This window comes from Sus scrofa, unplaced genomic scaffold (genome assembly GCF_000003025.6).
Source record: "Sus scrofa isolate TJ Tabasco breed Duroc unplaced genomic scaffold, Sscrofa11.1 Contig1914, whole genome shotgun sequence".
Lineage (NCBI taxonomy): Eukaryota > Metazoa > Chordata > Mammalia > Artiodactyla > Suidae > Sus > Sus scrofa.
The window spans coordinates 1,940,091-1,962,008 of NW_018084979.1; the positions used below are offsets into that span (position 1 = coordinate 1,940,091).

The 21,918-nt window shown below is 45.6% G+C and overlaps 1 protein-coding gene across 14 annotated transcripts in view; it reads left to right on the forward strand.

Moving 5' to 3' along the window:
• Positions 1-2,465: 2,465 nt before the first annotated feature.
• MARK3 (microtubule affinity regulating kinase 3) overlaps positions 2,466-21,918 on the forward strand; it is a 112,503-nt gene continuing 93,050 nt past the window's right edge. For 5 of the 14 annotated variants that reach the window (XR_002341112.1, XM_021081599.1, XM_021081594.1 and 2 more), the window contains exon 1: positions 2,525-2,680. Coding sequence is in view for 13 of the 14 variants with exons in the window: in XM_021081599.1 (XP_020937258.1) it covers positions 2,630-2,680 (51 nt within the window). In the remaining variant the exon portion in view is untranslated. Of the gene's footprint in view, positions 2,681-21,918 lie in introns of all 14 variants that reach the window. The other 9 variants (XM_021081588.1, XM_021081590.1, XM_021081589.1 and 6 more) reach the window with 6 other exon arrangements.

Below are 21,918 nucleotides of genomic sequence, written 5' to 3' on the forward strand. Positions count from 1 at the left end.
AGTCAGCAGCTATAGCTCCGATTAGACCCCTACCCTGGGAACCTGCGAATGCCGTGGGTGAGGCCCTAAAAAGCGAACAAATAAAAAAATAGACATATATGTTTTGGGATTCCTGTTGTGGCTCAGCAGTAACAACTAGTATTCATGAGGATGTGCGCTCCATCCCTGGCCCTGCTCAGTGGATTAAGAGTCCAGCATTGCTGTGGCTGTGACTGGCAGTTGCAGCTCCGATTTGACCTGTAGCCTGGGAACTTCCATATGCCGCTGGTGTGTCCCTAAAAAGACGACCAAAAAAAAAAAAAAAAAAAAAAAAAAAGATATAATGTCTCACAGAGCAGGAAATGTCCCAGACATAGCAAGAGGATTCACATCCGGGGGGACCAAAAAAGAAAACATTAAAATAGAAAAAAAGGGAGTTCCCATGATGGCTTAGCGGAAACGAATCTGACAAGTGTCCATGAGGATGCAGGTTCGATTCCTGGCCTTGCTCAGTGGGTTAAGGATCCAGTGTTGCCATGAGCTGTGGGGTAGGTCACAGACACGGCTTGGGTCTGGCATTGCTGTGGCTCTGGGGTAGGCCAGTGGCTATGGCTCCAATTTGACCCCTTGCCTGGGAACCTCTATATGCCGCGGGTGTGGTCCTAAAAAGAAGACAAAAAAAAAAAAAAAAAAAAAAAGAAAGAAAAAGAAAAGAAAGAAAGAAAGGAGTTCTCAGTGTGGCAAAATGGGATCCACAGCTTCTCTGAGGCGCCAGGACGTTAGATTCCCACTGGCACAGTCAGTTATAGGATGCTGCATTGATGCAACTGCCCCTTGGATCTGATTCCTGGTCCAGGAACTCCACATGCTGTGCGGCGCCCAAAAAGAAAAAAAAAAAGAAAAGAAAAAGCAAGACATATCCACAAGGGTTTATCTCTTACGGAGGTTTTAGGATGTGGGTTCAAACCCCGGCTTTGCGGCTAGCCAACTTGGATACTTTGATCAAGTCACTGTAATGTTCAGACCTGAGGTCACAAGGTGTGTCTGCCCATCTTACAAGGTTACCCTGAGGCTTAAATGAGGTAACAAATGTAATGTACCCACAAGGTAGACTCTGAACAGTTCATGTTACTCCAGCCCGTACAGCTCTCCTTCCTCAGAACTCTGCACCAGAGCGTTCCATCTACTGCTGGCCAGCCTCCAGGGAGGTCCACCGTACGTATTCAGAGACTAGAGAACAAGGAAGGCGTCCAGGGGAGGTACCATTTCCAACATCCCAGTCTGCAAGCGTTCACTCAGCTCCGCCCCAAGGTGGGACCCGGGGATACTTCCAGCCCTCCAAACAGCTACACGCTGGTGTATAAGAAGAGGCTGGTTATAAATCCCCTACTGGCTAAACCCCTGAGGGCTTCTAGGGGTCCCCGCCCCAAGTCCCCTTCTAGAACCCTTCCTTCCGGAAGGCGTTTAGCTGGGTCCGGGTCCATTTGCCTCTTGACCGCGAGCTTCCCGAGCGCAGGACACGTCTGCTGCCCTTGGGATACTGAGCTTAGCCCCCGGCTAACCCAGAGGCGGAGGCAGGAAGGGTTATTGAGTCCTCGGCTGCCGGCTAAAGAGCAGGAACTCGTCTCCTCCCTACAGCCCCGGCCCTATAATTGCTGTCACGGCTCGATTGGGGGCAGAGCGGGCCCAGCTTTTGAGGGACGCGACCTCAGCTTTTGCACGCAGCAGGCGCTCGATCAACACTGTAAACTTCAAACTAGCAGTCGAGCTCAGGCCGCCGCCCAGGGTGGCTTGCCGGCTCTTTCGCGGGTCCCGCAAGCTCCAGACGCGGAAAACCCGCCGCCCCAGCCGCCCGCTGGGGAACCGCCACCCCTTCCCAACCTAGAGCACCGCCCCCTCGGCCCGGGACCCGGCAAGTCGCCCCTAGCAACAGCAGCCGGACCGGCTTCCCTGGGCCGCGACGATTGGCTGAACTCCGGGAGGCGGCGGTGCCGTCACTTCCGGCATCCGGAGGCCGCAAAGGAAGCCGAGGGCGGCCATCTTGGGTCCGTGAGGCTCCAAGGTGCCGGGAGCGGCGGCGTCGGCGGCCAGCGGGCGGAGGCTGAGGCTGAGGCTGAAGCTGAAAGCGAGCCGAAGGGAGAAGAGCTGTCCGGCGCAGGCGCCGCCTCCGCAGCCCCCTCCATGGTCGGCGCCCGCATTCTGCGGCGACCTGTCTTGCACTCCGCCTCCCTCACAGCCTCCTCTTGGTCTTCAGGGGCCGTCGGCGACGCTGCGTGGAGGCTCCGGCGCTGAAATTCGCCGCGCGACGGGCGGGGGCGGAGGAGGAGGCGAGGGGCTCCGGGCTCGCGGGGCGCCCTGAGGCGCGGGGACGCCGCCGGGCCGACCCGCCGCCCGCTGCCGCCGGCCCAGCCCCGCCACTGCCGCCCGCGGGGCTGCTCGGCGCGGCCGCCGGGGCCGGGGGAGCATGAGCCCCGCGACCCGCCGGGGGACGGCCCGGGCCCGGCCCGGGATCTAGACGGCCGTGGGGGAGGGGAGCCGCCCGCCCGCCGCGCCTGCGGAGCCGCCGGGCGCTCGACGCCGCGGTCGCGGGCCCCCGAGGGCCGCGCTGTTTGTTTCAGCCTCGCGTCGTGCAGAAGTGAAGGGAAGTAAAATGTCCACTAGGACCCCGTTGCCAACGGTGAATGAACGAGACACTGAGAACGTGAGTAGCCGCGTCGACTTCCCGGGTCGGGGGCGCCCCCCGTCCGGGCCGCTCGGGGACTAGCGGGCAGGCGTGGGCACCGGGAGGCGGCCGGGCGGACCGTTTCCTGAGCGGGCAGCGCTCCCGCCGCTCGCGTGCGGCCGGGGAAGCGCGTCCGCGATGACGCCGGGTCTGGTTCGGTCCCGAAGCCTGCGGGTTGCGGCGTTCCCAGTCGGTGCCCGGAGAGGCTGGGTTGCCGCGCAGTGGGTCCTCCGAGTGCGGCCGGCTCTGCCGTGTGTAGGGCATCTTCTGGCTGAACTCCCCCTTTACATTAGGCAGGCTGTCAGGGTGAAACGTCCGTGGCGTTGATCAAAAGTAATTGATTGCATCAGGTGGACCGTCCTTTCTGCCTCGTTCTTTAAATTGCCTGGGACTGAGTTTAGTGAGAGTCACTAAAACGAAGTGCCCAGTGCGGGATCTTTTCGGACTCCTTAGATAGCACTGCAGAGCTGGTCAGAGGTTCTTGGAGAGAGCTTAAACTTTATTAAAGAGGGGCCTCGTTTCCGTACGAGTCTGTTTAGAAGGAGCTGGTTAAGTACACTTTTGAAAGGAAGCGGTGTAGTAAAGCTGCCCTGCCACGCGCTGCCTAGCCCAGGGCCACCCACTCTGGCTTAGCCTTCCCCCTGCCTGGAAAGGGGGTGGCTTAGAGAAGTTCTTGGGTCCCTTCTGGCACTCACATTCTGTGATTCTGTAAAAGGAACCTTCGATTTTGTTCATATAAACCTTGCAAAAAGGCCAGGAACAGCAGTTGAGAGAACGACAAAACAACGTTTCTCCAGTAGGAGAAATTCTGCTGGAGAAACGTTGACTCTGTCCAAGTGCCTTCTGAACAGTTCTCTAGGTTCAGAAGTGATCCAGTCTAGCTGTGGGTTACCTTCTGTTAAAAACAGACATCTAGAAATTAATTTGTAAAGAAACTTCACTGCACTTTTATTATAAATGTTATGAGATAATTCCTGGCAAGAACATGCTATCACTTAAGAAAAACTTCCTTGCTCTGCCTGTTTTCATGCTTTCAATAACATCCTGAGACATTGTGGCCTAATGGTATCAAATGCCTTCATTTTAATCTTCAAAATGCCACTTGTTTGCTGGATAGCTATCAGGTGATTTAACCTGTTTATACCTTGGTCTAAAGCATCCGTGTAGTATATTAAGGTATGGTATTTAATGCTCTTTAACCTGACAGATTAGAACATTACATAAAGAGTAATCAAAAATCTGTACCAGGTGAATGGAAGTTATTATTGTTTGTTTGTTTTTGTTTTGTTTTTTTTTTGTCTATGCCCGTGGTATGTGGAAGTTCATGGGCCAAGGATTGAACTTAGGCTACAGCAGTGAGCCAAGCCACTGCAGTGACAATATCAGATCCTTAACCCGCTGCACCACGAAAGAACTCCCTGAACTCATTTACATATAGACCTTTTGAGGAACCTTATTCTAACTTCATCATTTTCCTGTTCCCTGACTATCCTGTAGGGTGGAGCAAGCAAAAAAGTGGATTGGTTAACTTTGATCACAGTCATTTTTTTTTCTTCTTCTTTTGTCTTTTTAGGGCCACACCCAAGCCATATGGAGGTTTCCAGGCTAGGGGTCTAATCAGAACTGCAGCTGCGGGCCTACAGCACAGCTCACGGCAATGCCGGATCCTTAACCCACTGAGAAAGGCCAGGGATCGAACCCTCAACCTCATGGTTCCTAGTCGGGTTCAGTTTCCACTGTGCCGAGACAGGAACTCCTGATCACAGTCTTACATTGAACTTTCTAAATAAACTAAAGCCAGAAATAGTCATAGCTGATTTGTGATAATGTACGATTTACACCAAATAGGTCTTTACGTCTTTCTCTTTTGAATTATGCTGTAATTTTTTTTTTTTTTTTTTTTTTTTTTGTCTTTTTGCCATTTCTTGGGCCACTCCCGCAGCGTATGGAGGTTGCCAGGCTAGAGGTCTAATCGGAGCTGTAGCCACTGGCCTACGCCACAGCAACTCGTGGGATCCGAGCCGCATCTTCAACCTACATTGAACCTGTGTCCCAGCAGTGGGTGGCCTGAGCTTCTGCAGTGACAACACCGGATCCATAACCTGATGCACCACCAGGGAACTCCACCCTGTTCCTTTTTAACTCTGGTATTGCCATGTTCTGGACATGCAGTTGAGTGCCTTTCACAGTGTGGTGCCCCTGTGTCAGTGTTATACATCTGGCACATACCCTACTTACCTACCATTGCCGAATTGCTAAGTATTAGACTTCCTGCCAGTTGAGTGATAAGGGTACGAGGATGAATTGGAGTTCTCGATTTATTGGGCAGTTTTCTTATTAAAGTCAGGTTGATTGAGATACAATGTTTACTCTTTTTAAGTGTACGGTTTGGTGAGTTTTGACAAATATTTAGTCATGTAATATCACAGTCAAGTTAGAGAAGGATTCTATTGCCCAAAAAGGTCCCTTGTGGCTCTGTACAGTCAGTCCCCTCTCCCTTCCCCTGGCCCCTGGCAACCGCTAATCTGTTATCTGTCCCTAGAGTTTTTTCTTGTCTAGAACATTATTTAAATGGAGTCAGAGTTGGAGTTACCGTCATGGCTCAGTGGAATTGAATCTGACCGGCATCCATGAGGATGCAGTTTTGATCCCTGGCCTTGCTCAGTGGGTTAAGGATCCGGGGTTGCCGTGAGCTGTGGTGTAGGCTGAAGACGCAGCTGGAATCCTGAGTTGCTGTGGCTGTGGTGTAGGCTGGCGGCTGTAGCTCCGATTAGACCCCTAGCCTGGGAACCTCTATATGCTGTGGGTGCAGCCCTAAAAAGACCAAAAATAGATGGATGGATTCAAAGTGGGAGTTCCCCTTGTGGCTCAGCAGTAACGAATCTGACGAGTATCCATCAGGACGCGAGTTTGATCCCTGGCCTTGCTTAGTGCGTTAGGGATCCGGTGTTGTTGTGAGCTGTGGTCACAGATGCAGCTCAGATCTGGCATTACTGTAACTGTGGCATAGGCCAGCAGCTGTAGCTCGGAATTGACCCCTAGCTTGGGAACTTCCATATGTCTCAGGTTCGGCCCTAAAATGCAAAAAAAAAAAAAGAGTCAAAGAGCATATAATCTTGGGTCTAACATCCTTTACTTGGCATAATACTTTTGAGATTTATTCAGGTTTGTGTGTTTATCATTCCTTTTTATTGCTGAGTAGTAAGGGACTCATTGTTAGGGTGAACCACAGTTTTTTAATTCGTTCACCAGTTGAGCATTTTGGCTGATATGATGAACAGCTTTGTCTTTATATTTTGTAAAAAGACTCCATTTTGCTTAGCCTGGGAATCTTTTTTTTTATGATTTTTATTTTTTCAATTATAGTTGATTTAGTGTTCTGTCTAGCCTAGGAATCTTATATAAATTTTAAGTAATTATATGTAATTGTGCTAAGATTTTGCCTATACATCAAGAATAATAAAAGGCAGATAATTTATAGGAAGAACAATATCTACATCTTGGTACACTACTCTATTTTAAAATTCAAAAGGAGGAGTTCCCTGGCGGCTCATCAGGTTAGGGATCTGGCATTGTCACTGCTGTGGAGTGGGTTAATCCCTGGCCCAGGGAACTTCCATATGCTGAGAGTGCAGCAAAAAAAAAAAAAAAAAAAAACTTTAGAAGGACTAGACATAATGTTCTCACCTAATGAGAATGTTGACACTCAGGTGACAGGAACTGTTTGTGACTGACTGCTATTTAGCAGCATCACCTCTACTAGGCCTTGGATCTCCATCTCATTTCTTTTTGCTTTTTTGTGTATCACACTGTTTCTGAAAAGCTTATGTGCTGGAGTTCCTGTCATGGCTCAGAAAGTTAAGAACCTGACTGGTGTCTGTGAGGATTCAGGTTTGATCCCTGGCCTCGATCAGTGGGTTAAGGATCTGGTGTTGCAGCAAGTTGCGGTGTAGGTCACGGATGTGGCTTGGATCTGGTGTTGCTGTGGCTGTTGACCCCTAGCCTGAGAACTTCCGTGTGCCACAGGTGTGGCCCTGAAAAAAAAAAAAAAACAAAAAACTATGTACTGATTATTCAACTAGGGAGATGTAGTTGTACCATTACACAGAGCGTGATTAAAATAAGACGTAAAGGTATTTTGTCATGAAAAATTTCAAACAAATTAGAGAGAATTTAGTAAGTATTTATCAATGGTTCTCAGCTGAGGACGGTTTTGCTGTTCCCTCCCTCCCCCTCATGGACATTTGACAATGTCTATAGACATTTTGGGGAGTTCTTGTCCTGGTGTAGCGGAAACGAATCCAACTAGGTAGGTTGCAGACGCGACTTGGACCTGGCGTGGCTATGGCTAGGCCGGCTACATCTCAGATTAGACCCCTAGCCTCTGTATGCCGCGAGTGATGCACTAAAAATACAAAATATATATATATATACACACACACACGTGCATACACATACATACACACACATATATAGACATTTTTGGTTGTCACACCTGAAAAGGGTTGCTACTGACCAGGAAGGCAGCTAAACATTTTACCGTACATAGGACAGCAGCCCTGTCCCCTCAACGAAGAAATGTTTAGCCCACAATGTCAATAATGGCAGGATTGGGAAACCCTGGTGTAGAGTTACCCCCTGAAAGGTACTCAACAGCTCAGTGAGCAGTCTTATTTTATTCTCTCTCTAAGAAGCAAGTTCAATAGATCACATCACTTCATCTCTAAACTTTTAGAAGAGATAAAGCTTCTTTTAAAAATGTAATCATAATCCTATTCCTTTGTCATAATTTTTTTTTCTTTTTACAGCCACACCTGTGGCATATGGAAGTTCCTAGGCCAGGGATTGAATTGGAGCTACAGCTGAGGCCTGTGCCACAGCCATAGCAACACCAGATCTTCATCTATGACCTATGCCACAGCTTGTAGCAACACCAGATCCTTTACCCACTGAGCCAGGCCAGGGATCGAATGTGCATCCTCACAGAGACAACGTAAGGTTCCTAACCTGCTGAGCCATAATGGGAACTCCCTTTATTATAATTTTTTTTTTGCTTTTTAGGGCTGCATCTGTGGCATATGAAAGTTCCCAAGCAGGGGTTGGACACCCACGTGGGGTCTGAGCCACGTCTGCGACCTACACGACTTACAGCAACACTGGATCCTTAACCCACTACAAAAGGCCTAGGATCAAATCCACATCCTCGTGAATACTAGTTGGGTTCGTAACCCACTGAGCCACAGTGGGAACTCCCATCATAATTTTTTTAATATCAAATACTCAGTTGGGGAGTTCCTTTCGTGGCTCAGTGGTTAATGAACCCGACTAGTATCTATGAGGATGCGGGTTCAGTCCCTGGCTTTCCTCAGTGGGTTAAGGATCCAGTGTTGCCATGAGCTGTGGTGTAGGTCACAGACACAGATTGGAACTTGTGTGGCTGTGGCTGTGGCGTAGGCTGGCAGCTGCAGCTCTGATTCAACGCCTAGCCTGGGAACCTCCATATGCCACAGGTGCAGCCCTAAAAAGACCAAAAAAGAAAAAAAAAAAAATCCAGTTGGTGTTCAACTCCTCAGTTGTCTACTTTTTTAACACTTTGTTCAAATTAGACTCCATCTTGGGTCCATGTATTATAGTTGGCTAATGTGTGAAACAAGGCTACTCTTTTCTTTCTTTCTTTCTTTTTAGGGCGTACCTTTGGCATATGGAGGTTTCCAGGCTAGGGGTTGACTTGGAGCTGCAGCTGCTGGCCTACACCACAGCTATAGCAACAAGGGGTCTGAGCCGTGTCTGCTACCTACATCACAGCTCAAGGCAATGCTGGATCCTTAACCCACTGGGTGAAGCCAGGGATTGAACCTGCATCCTCATGGATGCTAGTCGAATTTGTTTTTACTGAGCCACAATGGGCGCTCCTTAAATTTTTAAAAATAAATGAGGAGCAGAGTTCCAGTCATGGCTCAGCGGTTAGCTAAACTGACTGGCATCCATGGTGATGAGGGTTTGATCCCTGGTCTTGCTCAATGGGTTGAGGATTTGGCGTTGCCGTGAGCTATGGTGTAGGTCACAGACGTGGTTCGGATCCTGCGTTGCTGTGGCTGTGGTGTAGGCTGGTAGCTGCAGCTCTGACTTGACCCCTAGCCTGGAAGCCTCCATATGCCACAGGTGCGGCCCCAAAAAGACAAAAAATAAAAAACGAGGAGGAGTAAACACATCTCTTCCTTGGGCATCTCCCAGCTTTAATGTCGTCCTCTGCAGGAATGTAAAGAATGCGCTTGGAGTCAGTTTGCAAGTAGTAATAAGGGGTTGTGTGCTGACCCATGTGTACCTGTTTGTACAGTGATTGAGAGGGCAGAAGTTGGCACTGGAAGAAAAGGACTTTTTTGGGGGAAATCCCAACTTTTTCTTCAAGTTAGAGTTCTTGGGCACTGAACTTTAGTCACCTGAGCTGCTCACCATAGTTAGTCTTATACAATCTTATATAGACTAGATGAGGCATTGTTTCTGTGGGTTACCTGGGATTTTTAGTGTTTGTTTATTTATGTGTTGTTGCTTTTTAGGGCTGATCCCATTGCATATGGAAATTCCCAGTCTAGGGGTCGAATCGCAGCTGTAGCCACTGGCCTACTCCACAGCCACAGCAACGTGGGATCCGAGCCGCATCTGCGACGTACACCACACAGCTCACAGCAACGCCAGATCCCCAACCCACTGAGCAAGGACTGGGATCGAACCTGCATCCTCCTGGATACTATTTGGGTTTGTTTCCATTGCGCCACAGAGGGAACTCCATCTTTGGTGTTTATAAAGTTGAAGTTTGAACAAAGCTTGCGGTGGTTTGTAATTCTTGCTAATAGTTAGGCATTTGCTTTTGGATGGAGGTTAAATATTGTGGGGTTTGTATTATGGACATTTTAAGTGAAAAACTGCATTGGGAGAATTTAATATAAAGTGTGAGTAAGTGGAACTCAGGTTTTTAGTCCATAATTTTATATAACCCCATTCTGTCATCATTACCTTTATGACCTCATCGACTACTGTAACAGATTAGAATGAGAATCCTGGAGAGGAGCAGACCGAGAACCATTTCCTAACCCCAGCTTTCTGCCTTTAGCCTTACGTTCTTTGTCCAGAAGAATAATTTCAACTGGGCGAGCGCTTTTGTTGTTGAAGGCATTCGAGGTGTTTTTGGTGACTTTCTTTTCTCACACTGTCTCCACCTCTTTCCTTGTTTTCCTCTCTTGTGTACCCTTTCCTGTCCTAGGCCTTCCTTGATCCCCGTAGGCATATATTAGCTTTACAAGTGGACTAGACTAAAGGAACTTAGATTTTCTTTTCTTAAAAGGAGGTTGCCTTTTAGACACTAAAGATATTGAGTGATGAAGAACCTTCTACATACCATGGTAATGTATTTCTCATTTCTTTTCCATTTTTGTTAACTTAGGTCAGGTGCTTAACATTTATTTCCTGCTTACTGTATAGTTGTCCTTCTTCTTATTGCTGTGGAACTAGCCACTCCACCACTCAGTAGTGTAAAACAACAACCGTTTCCTTATACTTAGAGACTTTGTATGAGGAATTCAAATGAGAATGGCCTGTTGCTGCTCCATTATGTCTGGGACTTCAGTTTGGGGGACTCATGAAAGGCTGGGGGGTCTTGAATAGCTGGACTGGAATATCCACATCCTAGACTCTTTCTTCACTCATGTATCTGGCACCTTGGCAGATACTGTTGAAGTGCTGGCCTCAACTGGGACTCTTGGCCAGAGCCATTTATATGGGCCTCTCCTGCATGGAGGCCAGTGTGATCGGACTTTTGAGGTGGCTTGGTGTTTTGACAAACAAGACAGAAGCTGCCTGCCTTTTATGACCTAGCCTCTTAAGCTGTATAGTATCACTCTGCCATTTACTCTTTTTTTTTTTTTTTTTTTGGCTTTGTCTGCAGCCTGCAGAAGTTCCCAAGTCAGGGATCGAACCCGTACTGCCGGTGTAACCAGAGCCACAGCAGTGACACCAGATCCTTAATCCAGTGAGCCGTGAGGGAACTCCCTGCCATTTATTCTTTTTTTGTTTGCTTGTTTTTGTTTTTTTGTCTTTTTCAGGGCCGCACCCGAGACATATGGAGGTTCCCAGGCTAGGGGTCTAATCGGAGCCGTAGCTGCCGACCTACCCCACAGCCACAGCGACACCAGATCTGAGCCGCATCTGCAACTTGCACCACAGCTCACAGCAACGTCAGATCCTCGACCCACTGAGCGAGGCCAGGGATCGAACCCGCAACCTCATGGTTCCTAGTCAGATTCATTTCTGCTGTGCCACGACAGGAACTCCTTATTTGGGTTTATAATCTGACCTAACATTTTATTGTGTAACCTTGGACAAATTATTTAATTTCATGCCCTAGTTACCTCGTCTTTAAAATGGGATTGATGGTGGTAATGACCTGATAGGGTATTATAAGAATAAGCCCTTCCAGGAGTTTCCACTGTGGCTTAGGTTAAGGACCCGATGTTGTCCCTGTGGGGATGTGGGTTTGATCCCTGGCCTCCAGTGAGATAAGGTCCAGGGTTGCTGTAAGCTGCAGTGTAGGTCCCAGATGTGGCAGGGATGCGGTGTTGCCCCAGCTGCACCTCTTTGTGATGAGGGTTCTATGAATGTGAGTTCCGTCTTGGGATAGTTTTTGTAGTATTATTCCCCAAAACTGGATAATCTAAAGTCCTTGGTTTAATAGTCAAAGCTCTTGACCCATATTTCTCGCTTTGCGATTTCTCTTGACCTATAACTTAACTTTAGAGCCAGAGAGTTCTCCTTGGATGTTTATTTACTCAGCAGTTTCATACCTGCTGGCACAGGTTCTGTGCACTGAGGTGAGACAGTTCTTGCCCTCAGAGAGCTCATAGTCAAGTACTTTAGTGTGGGAATTAGCTAAGCAAGGGAGCATAAGACAGAGTGACAGCCTAGTCAAGAACATAAAAATAAGAAGTTGCCAGCAATCTTGATGTCAGGGGACTAAAGCTGTCCCCCCCAGTGTTAGCAGTGCATGAGTTGTGAGAGATGAAACTGGCTAGACCTGTAGGTTAAGGGAGGCCTTTGGTCCGCCCTCCCCGCAACATCTTTTTAAGCTTTCCTTGTGCTGGTGCCTGGTTTGAAATTGTCTTCATCTCCTATTAGAACTCTATTACTTGTCCTTCAGACTCTCTTCACCTCTAGACTCCTTTTTCATTCATCTCGCCCAGATGTGATCGGATCCTCTGAGTGCCTAGAGCTGCGTTGTCCAGCACAGTAGCCACGAGCCATGTGTGGCTACTGAGCACTTGAAATGTGGCTAATCCAAATTAAGATGTTCTGTGTGTATAAAATATATACTAGATTTCAGAGACAGTATGCAGAAAGGAATGTAAAATCTTACTTTTTTTTTTTTGCTACAACTTTGGCATGTGGAAGTTCCCAGGCAAGGGGTTGAAACTGTGCCACAGCAATGACCCCAAGCCACTGTAGGGGCAATGCCAGATCCTTAACCTACTGTGCCACAAGAGAACTCCCAAAATCTTACCCTTTTTCTATTATGTGTTGAAACATTTGGGAATATATTGGATTAAATGTTAATAAAATTAGCCTATTTCTTTTTGTGTTTGTTTTTTATGTTATTACTAGAAAATTGAAAATTATATATGTAGCTCACAAAGCTGTCAGATGGTGCTTGGAGTATTGGCGCTCTGATTTTTCTTGGGGCAAGGATTGTCCCTTGTTTGAGTTACTGTTCCCTGTGTTAGCCCTTCAGGTAGGTTATGGCGCCTTCAAGGATTGACACCATGCTTTTTTATTTCTTTTATTGTCTTGTAGTGCCTGCTCCTTAATAAGTGCTTAGCGTATAATTAACTGGTCAAAAGCTACAGAGTCAGTTTTCTATAGACACAGTTTATTTGTAACTTATTCTTTTGAGGATCAGGCAAGTAAACTTTTTGGTGTTTTTCGTTATTATGATAGTTCACCTGCTATACCAGTAATAAGTATTTTATTACAAGTGAAACCAATGTGACTGAACTTTTGGATATGAACAGTAATAGACCCCCTTCCCTATTAACCATATTCTTGGAAATATTTTTATAAACTCAGCTGTACAAACTAGTGTTATCAGGAGTTGTCTTTGTGGCTCAGTGGTTAACGAACCCGACATAGTGTCTGTGAGGATGCTGGTTCAATCCCTGGCCTTGCTCAATGGGTTGAGGATGTGGCATTGCCGTGAGCTGTGGCGTAGGTCGCAGATGTGGCTTGGATCTGTTGCTACTAACTGCTGCATAGCACTCTGGTATGAGTCTGTCCCATTTTACTTGTCTCCTTACTGGGGCAGACATTCACAGTGCCTCCAACTCCCTGCCGCCGCAACAGTGACTGTACATATCTCCTTGAGCTGGGGATGTGAGGCTAGGAGTGGACTTGCTGGATGACAGGAAATGTCAAATAGTGCCAGGTTGCTCTTCTGTATGGTTAAATCACTCCACACTCCCACCAGTAGTGCACAGGGATTTTTTAAATCTCTGGTTCCTACCACGTTTAGAATTATCCAGCTTTCCTAATTTTCCTTATTTGAGAGCATTCTGTAAATTTCTGTTTTCCTCTTGTCCCTTTTTCTCTGGTGGTGGTCTTTTTCCTTGTTGATCTGTAGATGTTCCTTGATTTTCTAGATATTAAATCTGATGTAGGTTTTAGTGCCTGTATCTTCTATCATCTTTCTATAATGCCTTTGTTGGGAGTTCCTGTTGTGGCTCAGAGGAAACAAACCTGACTACTATCCATGAGGACTCAGGTTCAGTTCCTGGCCTTGCTCAGTGGGTTGGGGAGCCTGCATTGCTGTGAGCTGTGGTGCAGGTTGCAGATGTGGCTTGGATCTTGTGTTACTATGGCTGTGGTGTAGGCTGGCAGCTGTAGCTCCTATTCAACCCCCAGCCTAGGAACTTCCTTATGCTGCAGCTGTGGCGCCCCAAAAAAAAGCAAAAAAAAAAAATCGTAATGCCTATGTTGGATAGAAAGCCTTAATTCTGGTATAAATAACATAAACTTTTGCCTTGTGATTGTGGTTTTGAAGTTTTACTTAAATACCTGGGTCACAAGGATATATTCACTTACATTTCATGTTAACCTTTTATCATCCAGCTTTCACATGTAAGTTCGTATTTTTTGTTTTTTGCTTTTTAGGGTCAAACCTGCAGCATATGGAGGTTCTCAGGCTAGGGGTCTAATCGGAGTTACAGCTGCTGACTTACACTACAGCCATGGCAACACCAGATCCAAGCTGAGTCTTCGCCCTGCACCACAGCTCATGGCAATGCTGAATCCTTAACCCACTGAATGAGGCCAGGGATCGAACCTGCAACCTCATGGTTTCTAGTTGGATTCGTTTCCTTTGCACCATGACAGGAACTCCACATGTAGGTTTTTTATCCCTCTATATTAAAAGGGAGACTGACCACCTTTTGCAAATTGATTTAGAGAGGGATCTAGTTTTTTCTCTATAGGCTGATACACCGAACCACTTTTCCCACTGCTCTCTACTCAGTAGTGCATCCTTTCCCCACTGGTTTGTAGGACTGCTTTTATTGTATCTTACATTATCATACATTCATGTCTCTCTCTTTTTTTTTTTTAGGGCCGTACCCGCAACATACGGAGGTTCCCAGGCTAGGGGTCTAATCGGAACTACAGCTGCCAGCCTACCCCACAGCCACAGCAACGCCAGATCTGAGCCGCATCTGCCACCTGTACCACAGCTCATGGCAGTGCCGGATCCTTAACCCACTGAGTGAGGCCAGGAATCGAAACCGAAACTTCATGGTTCCTCGTCGGATTTGCTTCCGCTGTGCCACGACAGAAGCTCCCATGTTCATGTCTTTTAGCTTTGTGTTTTTTTTATTTTGTCTTTTTGCTATTTCTTGGGCCGCTCCCACGGCATATGGAGGTTCCCAGGTTAGGGGTCTAATCGGAGCTGTAGCCACCGGCCTACACCAGAGCCACAGCAATGCGGGATCCGAGCCGCATCTGCAACCTACACCACAGCTCACGGCAACGCCAGATCCTTAACCCACTGAGCAAGGGCAGGGACCGAACCCACAACCTCATGGTTCCTAGTCGGGTTCGTTAACCACTGCGCCATGATGGAAACTCCTAGCTTTGTATTTTGATGCATTGGTCTGTTTTTCTGTTGTGCCAAAACCCCATAGGTTTTGTTTTCTTTAAAAATTTCTGTGGCTGTGTGGTATGTTGCACTCTGTCTATTTATGGACCTTTTTATTTTGAAATAATTTTAGACCAAGATAAAAATTGCAGAATTGGTACAGAGTCCATGTATACTTTTCACTCAGCTTCCTTTCGTGTTAATACCTAGATAACTGTGGTACATTTATGAAAACCAGAAAATTAACGTTGGTCTGATACTGTTAATGATGACTGCAGAACCTGTTTGAGTTTTCACAAGTTTTTCTTCAGGGTTCTTTTTTCAGCTCTCTGATCAGAGAACCCACAATTTAAGTTTGATTTTTTTTCAAAATTAGATTAAGGTAATATCTCTTTGGCAATGATACCACGGAAAAGATGCTGTGTTCTTGTCAGTGCATGCTTTTAGAGTGCAGTGATGGAGATGTGTGTTGTCATTGGTTTTAACCTTAATCGCCTTTTTGTGAGCTTTTTTTTAAGCTCCTTTTTTTTTGCTTTTTAGGGCCACACCCAAGACATTTGGAGATTCCCAGGCTAGGGGTCGAATTAGAGCTGTAGCTGCTGACCTACACCACAGCCACAGCAAGGCAGGGTCCGAGCCACATCTAGGACCTGCACCACAGCTCACGGCAATGCCAGATCCTTAACCCAGAGTGAGGCCAGGGATCAAACCTGCGTCCTCATGGATGCTATTCACATTTGTTTCTGCTGAGCCACAACAGGAACTCCCATGTATACTTCAGAGTAAGTTTAAAAATACTCATAAACTAGAGTTCCCATGTGGCTCATCGGGTTAAGGATCTGGTGTTGTCACTGCAGTGGCTCAGGTTGCTGCTGTGTGGTGAGTTCAATCCCTGGCCAGGCTACTTCTGCATGCCACAGTTGCAGCACTCCCCAAAAAATTACTCATAAACTACTGGCTGGAAAATTTTTTTTTTTTTACTTTTTTTTTCAGGGCCTCACCTGCAAGTATATGCAAGTTCCCTGGCTAGGGTTTGAATCAGAGCTACAGCTGCCAGCCTCCATCACAGCCACAACAATGCTGGATCTGAGCTGCGTCTGTGACCTATACCACAGCTCAGGGCAACACCAGATCCATGACCCAGTGAGCGAGTCTAGGGATCGAACCCGTACCTTCATGGATACTAGTTGGATTTGTTTCTGCTGAGCCACAAGCATGAACTCCCTATTGGCTAGGAATTTTAATTGAGATCCCATTGAACTGAAAGATTAATTTGGATAGAATGTATATAATTATTTTTCAAGAGCATGGAATTCCGCCCCCCCTTTTTTTTAGGGCGGCACCTGTGGCTTATCAAGATTCTCAGGCTTGGGGTCGAATTGGAGCTGCATTTGCTGGCCTGTGCCACAGCCACAGCAATGCCAGATCCAAGCTGCATCTGTGACCTTTACTACAGCTCATGGCATCACCAGGTCCTTAACCCACTGAGCGAGGCCAGGGATCAAACCTGTGTCCTCATGGATACTAGTCAGATATGTTTCCACTGAGCCATGATGAGAACTTTGGGGACTCCCTTTTTCCCCCCCTTTTAAGGCTGCACCTGCAGCATATGGAAGTTCTCGGGCTAGGGGTCAAATTGGAGTTGCAGCTGACAGTGGGAGATCTGAATTGCCTCTGTGACCTATGCGGCAGCTTGAGGCCATTAAGCATCCTTAATCCACTGAGCAAGGCCAGGGATCAAATCCGCATCCTTGTGGACTCTCTGTAGGGTTTTTAACTTGGTGATCTACAACAGGAACTCTGGAATTCTCTTTTATTCAGAGTATTTTTTATGTCTTTTATTAAAATTTTAAAGCTTTCTCCAGAGAGTGCTTATATAGTCTTGGTACTTAAGTTACTTTTTACCTACTTTTTAGTTTTTGTTGCTATTATGAACAGTTATTTTTAGTGAAGTTTTGTAGTAAGTTACTACTGTTGTAGAGAACTGTTTTATTTTTTTATATTTTAGGACTGCACCTATAGCATATAGAATTTGAGCTGTAGTTGCTGGCCTCTGCCACAGCCATAGCACCGTGGGATCCAAGCTGTGTGCTCATTATACCCCACGGTTTGCGCCAACTCGGATCCTTAACCTACTGTGAGGCCACGGATTGAACCCACATCTTCTTGGATACTAGTTAGGTTCTTAACCCACTGAGCCGCGATGGAAACTCTTAGAGAACTGCTTTTATAGGTTGATCTTGCAGCTTGCCATACTCTCTCGTGTTCCAGTGGTATTTCCAAGTCTTTTGGTTTATGGCTAGATCATATCATCTACAAATAATGATATTTTTCTCTCTTTCCTTGTGATTCTCATATTTTATAACTTTTTCTTTCCTTAAAAAGTATTAGCCATGACGTCCATTGTTATGTTAAATAATGGTAGTGATAACAGGTAGCCTTGTCTTATTTTTTATCTTAAAAGAAATGATTCTAAAGTTTATTTTTATTTTTTGCTAAAGGATTTAGTCCTGTGATTTTTACCATATTAAGAAAGTTCCGGGAAGTTTCCTGATGGCACAGTGGGTTAAGGATCCAACATTGTTATTTTAGCAGCTTGGGTTGCTGCTGCTGTTGGGAAGGTTCGGCCCCTGGCCCAGAAATTTCCACATGCCATGGGTATTGCCAAACAAAAACCAAACCAAAACAAAACCAAAAAAAAGAAAGTTCCATTATATTCCAATTTGCTAAGAGTTTTTAAAACCACAGATTATCCAATCTTTCTTTTTCCTTCAGTGAATGAAATAACTGCCCAGCTGCTTTCTTGTTTATTTTAAACTCAGTGAATTTTATTATATTTATAGTTGTACAACCATCATCACAACCCAGTTTTACAGCATTTCCATCCCAAACACCCAGCCCATCCCCCTCCCCACCTGTCCCATTTGGAAACCATAAGTTTTTCAAAGTCTGTTAGTCACTTTCTTTTCTGCAAATAAATTCATTGAATCCCTTTTTTAGATCCTACATGTAAGTGATAGCGTACGACATTTGTATCTCACTGTCTAACTTCATTTAGCATGATAATCTATAGTTCCATCTATGTTACTGAAAATGCCATTATTTCATTCCTTTTTATGGTTGAGTAATATTTCACTATGTGTATGTACCACATCTTTATCCACTCGTCTGTGGATGGACATTTAGTTTGCTTCCATGTCTTGGCTATTGTATATAGTGCTTCAGTGTACACTGGGATACATGTATCTTTTTGAGTCATGGTTTTCTCTGGATAGGTGCCCAGGAGTGAGATTGCTGAATCAAATGGTAGTTCTTAGTTTTTCAAGAAATCTCCATACTGTTTTCCATAGTGGTTGTACCAATTTATATTCTAACTTAACAGTGTAAGAGGGTTCCCTTTTCTCCACACTCTCTCCAGCATTTATTGTTTGTAGACTTTTTGATGGTGGCCATTCTGGATGGTATAAGGTGGTAACGTCATAGTAGTTTTGATTTGCATTTCTCTAATAATTAGCGATATTGAACATCTTTTCATGTGTTTTTTGGCCATCTCTGTATCTTCTTTGGAGGATTGCCTGTTTAGAGCTTCTGCCCATTTTTTATGGGGTGGTTTGTTTTTTTGGTATTGAGCTGCAGGAGGTGTTTATATGTTTTGGAGATTAATCCCTTGTCAGTTGCTTCATTTGCAAATATTTTCTTCCATTCTGTGGGTTTTCTTTTTGTTTTGTTTAAGGTATCCTTTGCTGTGCAAGAACTTTTAAGTTTAATTAGGTCCCATTTTTTTTGTTTGTTTGTTTTCATTGTCATTACTCAAGGACACGGATCTGAGGAGATATTCTATGGTTTATGTCAGAGAGTGCTTGGCCTATGTTTTCCTCTGTGTTTTATAGTATCCAGTCTTATATTTAGTTCTTTACTCCTTTCTGCATTTATTTTTATGTATGCTGTTAGTCAGTGTGTTAATTTCATTCTTTTCCATGTAGTTGTTCAGTTTTCCCAGCACCACTTATTGAAGGGACTGTCTTTTCTCCATTGTATATTCTTCTTTTGTCTTTTGTCTTTTTAGGGCTGCACCCGAGACACATGGAGGTTCCTAGGCTAGGGGTCTAATTGGAACTCTAGCTGCTGGCCTATGCCAGAGCCACAGCAATGCTGAATCCTTAACCATGGAGCAAGGCCAGAGATTGAACCAGCAACCTCATGGTTCCTAGTTGGATTCGTTTCCACTGCACCACGATGGAAACTCCTCCATTCCATTGTATATTCTTGCTGCCTCTGTTGTAGATTAGTTGGTCATAGGTGCATGGGTTTAACTCTGGGTTTTCTATCCTGTTCCACTGATCTGTATTTCTGGTTTTGGGCCAGTACCATACTGTTTTGATGGCTGTAGCTTAGTAGTATAGTCTGAAGTCAGGGAGACTGATCCTTTCAGTTCCATTTTTCTTTCTCAGGATGGCTTTGGCTATTCTGGGTCTTTCATGCCTCCAAGCAAACTTGAAAGTATTTTCTTCTAGGGAGTTCCCGTTGTGGCACAGCAGAAATGAATCTGGCCAGTATCCATGAGGATGCAGGTTTGATCCCTGGCCTTGCTCAGTGGGTCAAGGATCCGGCATTGCCCTGAGCTATGGTATAAGTTGCAGACACGACTCAGATCCTGCATTGCTATGGCTGTGGTGTAGGCTGGCACCTGTAGCTCTGATTTTACCCCTAGCCTGGGAATTTTCATATGCTGAAAGTGCAGCCCTTAAAAGAAAAAAGCAAAAAAAAATTCTAGCTACGTAAAAAAAACGCCATTAGTAATTTGATAGGGATTGGATTCAATTGTAGATTGTCTTGGGTGGTATGCTCATTTTGACAGTATTGATTCTTCCAATCCAAGAGCATGCTATATCTCTTTCCACCTGTTTGTGTCATCTTTACTTTCTTTCATCAGCATCTTACAGATTTCAGAGTACAGGTCTGCTCTGATTTCTCTTCTTTCTTTCTACTAACTTTGAGTTTTGTCTGTTCTTTCTCTAGTTGCTTTAGGTGTAGAGCTGGGTGGTTTATTTGAGGTTTTTCTTGTCTCCTGAGGTAGGCCTGTTTTAATTTGGTGGTCTCTTAATTGCAAATGCATTTCCAGTGTCTTGCATTTGTTCCTCCTCTTCTATGGTTGCTGGTTTCGGTAGCAAATGTGTGTGTGGATTACTTCCTACCTTTACTATGTGTTTGCCTTTACCTGTGAACCTTGTCATTTATAATGTTTTTGTTTCTAGTTGTGGCCTTTTCTTTTCCACCTAGAGAAGCTCCTTTGTTGTAAACCTGGTTTAGTGGTGCTGAATTATCTTAGCTTTTGCTTGTCTGTAAAGCTTTTGATTTCTCTTTCAGATCTGAATGAGAGTCATACTGTGTAATCTTGGTTGGAGGGTTTTTGTTTGTTTGTTTTTGTCTTTTTTCATTTGAGGGCCATACCCACAGCCACTACGGGAGCTCCTTGGTTGGAGGTTTTTCTTTTCGTCACTTGAAGTATATCATGCAGCTCCCTTCTGGCCTGAGAGTTTCTACTGAAAAATCAGTCAATAGCCTTGTCAGGGTTCCCTTGTATGTTATTTGTTTCTTCCCAACCTGCTTTCAGTGTTTTCTCTGTCTTTAATTTTGGTCATTTTGATTAACATGTGTCCAGGGGGGTGTCCTTCCTTCGGTTTATTTTATATGCTACTCATTGTGCTTCCTGGACTTGAGTGAGTGATTTCTTTCCCAAGTTAGGGAACTTTCCTGCTATTATCTCTTCAGATGTTTTCTCTGGCCCTTTCTCTCTTCTCCTTCTGGCACTCCTATAATACGAATGTTTGCGTATTTAGCATTGTCCCAGAGTTCTCTCAGACTGTCTTAGTTTCTTTTCAATCTTTTTTCTCTTCTGTTCCACATCAGTGATTTACACCAGTCCGTCTTCCACCTCCTTGACTCCTTCTTCTGCCTCCTGTATTGTGCTACCTATCGCTTTTAATGTATTTTTTATTTCAGTTACTGTATTATGCATCTCTGCTTACCTAATCCTCAAGTCTTCTATTTCTTTGTTCAGTGTTTCTTGTAATTTATCAATTTTTGCCTCCAGTTTAATTTCCAAGATCTTGCTATTAGTCTAAAGTCTTTTTCATGGAGATTGGTGATCGCCAGATATCTTAGTGTTTTTCTGGGTTTTTTTCTTATTCCCTTATCTGAATCAATTATCTGCCTTTTCATTTTATATAGACTTTTGGTGTGGTCTCCTTTTTGCAGAAAATGCAGAGTTGTAGCCTCTCTTATGATGTCTGCCCTCCTTGTGGCCGAAGTTGGTTTTGGGGGGGTGGGGGTTGCTGCAGGCTTCCTGATGGGAGGGACTGGTTTCTGCCCACAGGTAGGTGGAGTTGATTCTTATCCCTTGGTGTGTGGGGCTTTGTCTCTGGGTGTGGATGCAGCTGGTGGGGGGTGAGGGGTGTGTTGGGGGTGTGTGTTAGGCAGCCTGTTTGCTGATAAGTGGCTATGTTCATACCTGGTTTGTTGTTTGGCCTGGGGCTTCTCAGCTCTGATGGGTGGGGCCAGATTTTTTCCAAAATGGCCCCCTCTAGAGGAGTTCCCACTGATGATTATTCCCGAGACCTTTGCCTGCAATGTCCTTCCCCCACAATGAGACATAGTCACCCCCTAAAACAGGAGATCCTCCGAGAACTGCAGGCAGGTCCAACCCAGATTCCTATGGAGTCTCTGCTTTGCCATGGGACCCAGTGCACATGAAAGCCTGTGTGTGCCTTTCAAGAGTGGAGTCTCTGTTTCCCCTAGTCCTGTGGAGCTCCTGCATACATGCCCCACTGATCCTCAAGGCCAAATGTTCTGGAGGCTCCTCCTCCCAATGCCAGATCCCCAGGCGTGGGAACCTGATGGGTAGGACTCAGAACTCTCACCCCCGTGGGTGAGCCTCTGCGATATAGTTACTTTCCAGTCTGTGGGCCACCTACCTGATGGGTATGGGGTTGCTTATATCACGTAATCACTCCTCTAACCGTCTTTTTTATTTTGGTTTTTTTTTTTG